We start from the raw sequence: 4,242 nt of genomic DNA, 5'->3' as shown, positions 1-4,242 counted from the left end.
AGAGTGGGGTCTCTTCCCTGTTTCTATGTGCAACTACAGGCCTGTGCAATGTGAATCCCGACTCATCATAGGAAATCCATGTTTCTGAATGCTGTTCTTCTTCCCAAGAGCCCGTCTTGGGTTTTAAAGGTTCCCTTTGGTTGTCCGGGCCAGGCCCAAGTGAAAGGAAACTAGATCCCAGGAGCCGTGCCAAGCGCCACAATCCAGATCCCAAGGGCATCCTTTCTGAACTAGGGTGTTTGATTTGGACTTTTCCAAATGCATTTAATGGGTCACAGATGAAGGTGGGTAGGAAACCACCGAGGAGAAAAGTCATCTAGAAATGGACCGAGAGAGAAAGAGAAACTGAACAAGAGGCTGAGTCTTGCTGGTGCCCGGGCATCTCCTTTGGACACTGGGTACTTCTACAGGAGATGCTTTGATGAGCATTAGCTTCATCTGATGTGCATTAAAGTGTGGCCGTAAAGCCATGCACTAGGCTAATGCACATCCGGTTAGTGTAATGCACATTTTTTTAACGCCTGAAGATACAAGGAGTTTTTACACAAGCTCTAGTGTCTCACGTATCAGCATCCCCATGCTTCAATACGTCAAACAAGCTTTAGTTGAAGTGCCCTGGCAGCATTTTGAAGTATGGGGACACTGCTACATGACACGCGGAGGGTGGCTGCAATCCCAGCGCATGCGAGCAGCCTCCTGGCCCATGTACAGTCACCAGCAGGGGCTAGGTTTAATGCTTGTTGGAGCACCCTGGCTGAGACTCCCTCCAAATGGAGGGCAAGCCCAGCTTCTCTGCCCCCCAACCTGGCTGTACCTCCCTGGGGCCAGCTTCTGCCCGCTTCCAGCTCTCGGGGGTTTCCTGGTGGGCCTGTCTGGCAGCAGCAGTGCTCCACAGCCCCGGCTGGAGGAAGGAGGCTCTAGTGCTTGCTTCCTGGCCCCGGGCGCTGTGCCCCTGTGGTGCGGGTACGTTCTGGCTCCTGCACTCGAGCCAGTCCCGGCCTTGCTCTGGGGACCTCGCGGGGCATCTGCCTGACATCCCTGGCAGAGGAGCCCTGTGGACATGGCAGCTTCACTGCCCCGAGACGCTCGGTCCTTGGCCCCAGCCGGGCAGCAGAAGAGACCACCGACCTCCTGGTGATTTGGGGCAAGCGGCAGTGCCGAGGTGCAGCGGCAGTGCTGCCAGGGCAGGTGGGCTGATGCTTTTATCTTGGAGGAGATGGCAGCCTCCGTGGGAGAGCAGACTGCCATGAACGGCCATCACAGAGCACAACAGGGGTCCAGAGCAGCCCACAGGACCGTGCCCTGCATGCAGGAGCTGCCCAGCATCCTCACTCGCAGGGACCCGGGCCATGGGCAGCATATTTATTCAAGCACTGCAGGTCTGCCAAAGCCCCCGCAGCAGCCCAGACCTGCAGAGAAGACCCAGACGAGCCCTCAGGCCGGCAGCACCCGTGGCCAGCGTCCTCCCTGCCCGTGGCTTCCTCACCCAGTGCTGGCGCCCGGGTTGACATCTTCCCACAGCCAGGGCAGAGGACAGGCCAGGGAGGACACCGCCCAGGGCCAGCTCCAGCTCCAGCTCCTTCCAGGAGGGGTCAGTGGCCGTGGGGAGGTGGGGGGCCTCTGCCACCCAGCACTCGCAAGCAGCCAGACCACCTCCCCACCACCTCCCCAGGACCACCTGCCATGCCCAGCTGGTAAGCCCCTCGCATGGAGGATGGCGTTGAGGGGTGGGGGCCCTGTGGCCACCCGTGCCCATGCCACCTCACAGGCCCACCCTGGCTGCAGACCTGGCTCTAGGGGTCCCACACAGGCCCCCTTCCCATCCACTCCGTGCCCTCCCCTCTTCTCTCCCTGCCTGGCCTCGCTGTCCCCTGCTGTCACGTGCAGAGAAACTCACTGGTGGCGCCGGTGATCCCTGCCTCAGCTGCGGGGTCAGGGCCTCGTATCACCGGCAGAAGTGGCCCTCCAGCAGCGACGCACACGGCGCGGGAGTGTGGGACTGCCCGGGGCACCGCGGGAGTGCAGAGCCCTGCAACAGGCTCTCGTGTGCACGGGCATCGCTGCAGTCAGCAGCAGCAGGGCATAGCGGGTGGGCACCCCTCGGCGCGCTCAGACAGCTCATTGTGGCAGGACCTGGGACGTCTCAGTAGGGGCACGCTCGGGGCACAGCGGGGTGATGCCCCATCCCGCCTTTCTGATGAGACATACCGGGGAGAGGTCGGGGCCATCACCAGCTCGGTGTCCCGGACGAGCGGGAGCCCTAGTCCCTCCGACCCCGGGTGGCGTGAGCCTGCCCCCATGGGAGCAAAGTGCTTGGCGTGCAGAGGAGAAGGGAGGGAGTTGGTCCAGGGCAACCCTGGCGGGTGCTACCCAGGGCAGCCCTGGCCTGGCCTGGGGAGGGGTCAGGAAGGCAGGCTGCCTGCAACAAGAGCCAAGCGGGCCCCCCGCCCCCATGGGGGGAGTGGGGCTTGTGCAGTGGGCACCCATGACAGGGGCTGCCTGGCTAACTTACCACGGTCCCTGGGCACCTGGACACGCACGACCCCCGATCTAAGGCTGGGGGGTGCCCGGTCCCTGGGGATAGTGCCCGTTGTCTCCGAGAGGTTGCAGTCTCTCAAAAAGAGCCTCCGCCCTGCCTCCCCAGGCAATGAGGGATGCCCTTCCTCCAGCTGTCCAAGCTTTGAAGCGGGCCTCTGCTTTCCCTGTAACAGTCCCACAAGGAGAGGCCTGACCCTTCCCAGCCAGGGACCCTAGGGCCCCTTCCCCTTTGCCCACAAATCGCCCTGACCTTCACGTACACAGTCCTTTCCACTGCACCCCTTCCAGTCCCGTTACCGGGCATGTCTACGTGTCATGCTGGGTTGCTGCAGCAACACACTAGTGATGTAGCACGTGCACGTGTCTACACATAACCAGCAGCTACGTCACCCCAGTGACGTGCTCCCCTGGTATAGCGCTCCGCTCAAATAACAGTGTGCCACACGTACCGGCGTACTACGGGCTGCTGTTACTGCGCCGGGATGTAATACTTGGAGGAGGAAGTACTAAACCGTGGTGCAATAACAGCAGCGCCACAGTGACACGTGTGGGAGTGTCCTCGGTGTCCTTGCTCTGCAGGTCCAGCAGCTGCGCGTGGGGGAGAGGCCCCAGGCGCCACCGGGGACGCAGCGTGAGGACTGGCACCCCGATGACCAGCCCTGATGACCGCGCCGTCTCCACCAGCACCAGACGTACGACGGCACCGTCCTGCTGGGCACCCGGGCACCCGTGTGGAGGAGCGGCTGGCCAACCCGCCGGCGTGGCCCCAGGTGGCAGGAGCAGGAGAGCAGAGAGGGAGGATGTGAGCAGCAGGGGTGGGCGAGCGGGAGCAGGGGGCCAGCGAGAGGAGGGGAACCTGGCGCCTGGGGTGGAGGAGAAGCGCGTCGCCCTCCAGGACAGCGTGGTGCCGCCCAGGAGCTGCTTCTGGAGCAGACAGCCTCTGAATCCCAGCTTCCTCGACCCCAAGCACTGGAGGCTGCAAGTGGAAGAGGCACTGTGCACGACACCCCGGTCTGACCCCGTGTGCTCGGCCTGTCAGCATCCCTGGTCCAGCACCGTGTGACACGGGAGGCTGGGCGTGCGGGATCTGTGCTCTCACCCAGGACATGGCCGTCCTTACGCAGCGCCGGAAGAAAAGCATTCATTGTCCACCGCTGTTTTGAGAGCACGTGGGCACAGGCAGGGACCACTGGCCTTCGAGAAGGGGGCCCCCCAGGAGCCCCAGTGGCCCAATGGATAAGGCACTGGCTTTCTAAGCCAGGGATTGTGGGTTCAAATCCCACCTGGGGTAAAATTGCTAATCCTTACCCAAGGTGTAGGTAACAAAGGCTTTCTCTCAGTTGCCTGCTCCAGAACTTTGCCATGATTTTCTTAACCCTCCCTTGCTGCACCTTGAGCCTATTGCTCCTTCTTCTGGCCCCTGTGGCCACGGAGCACAGCCCAGTGTTGTGCTCCTTGAAACCACCCTGCAGGTAGATAAAGGCTGCTATCAAATCCCTTCTCAGTCTTCTTCTTTCTAAAGTCAGTAAACCCAGTTCCCTCAGCCTCTCCTCAGAGCTCCTAGCCCACAGCCATTTGCTCTCTCCAACTTGTCCACATCCTTTGGGTACAAGTCTCGGGTGGGTGTGTTTGGCAGGGCACTTGTCCCATCACAGGGGGTTACAGACCCTGCTTGTCCTGGCTACAATCCTCTGCTGCACCCTT

At 61.6% G+C, this 4,242-nt stretch overlaps 1 protein-coding gene and 1 non-coding gene across 2 annotated transcripts in view; one reads left to right on the top strand and one right to left on the bottom strand.

Moving 5' to 3' along the window:
- Positions 1 to 3,646, bottom strand: part of LOC149852900 (cilia- and flagella-associated protein 45-like) — an 18,566-nt gene extending 14,920 nt beyond the window's left edge. Inside the window, exons 1-4 of the mRNA XM_090028437.1 lie at positions 3,638 to 3,646; positions 3,051 to 3,246; positions 1,898 to 1,999; positions 1,129 to 1,241 (exon numbers count right to left, since the gene is read on the bottom strand). Of these exons, the coding sequence (XP_089884563.1) occupies positions 1,129 to 1,241; positions 1,898 to 1,999; positions 3,051 to 3,246; positions 3,638 to 3,646 (420 nt within the window). The remainder of the gene's footprint in view (positions 1 to 1,128; positions 1,242 to 1,897; positions 2,000 to 3,050; positions 3,247 to 3,637) is intronic.
- Positions 3,647 to 3,756: 110 nt separating this feature from the next.
- TRNAR-UCU (transfer RNA arginine (anticodon UCU)) lies at positions 3,757 to 3,829 on the top strand. The gene has a single exon. It is a non-coding gene; the product is annotated as a tRNA-Arg (tRNA).
- The last annotated feature ends 413 nt before the right edge of the window (positions 3,830 to 4,242 follow it).

Source organism: Crocodylus siamensis, chromosome 15 (assembly GCF_052110815.1).
Source record: "Crocodylus siamensis isolate JL-2025a chromosome 15, ASM5211081v1, whole genome shotgun sequence".
NCBI lineage: Eukaryota > Metazoa > Chordata > Crocodylia > Crocodylidae > Crocodylus > Crocodylus siamensis.
The sequence above is the reverse complement of the archived record's forward strand: the minus strand, read 5'-3'. Positions and strand labels throughout refer to the sequence as shown.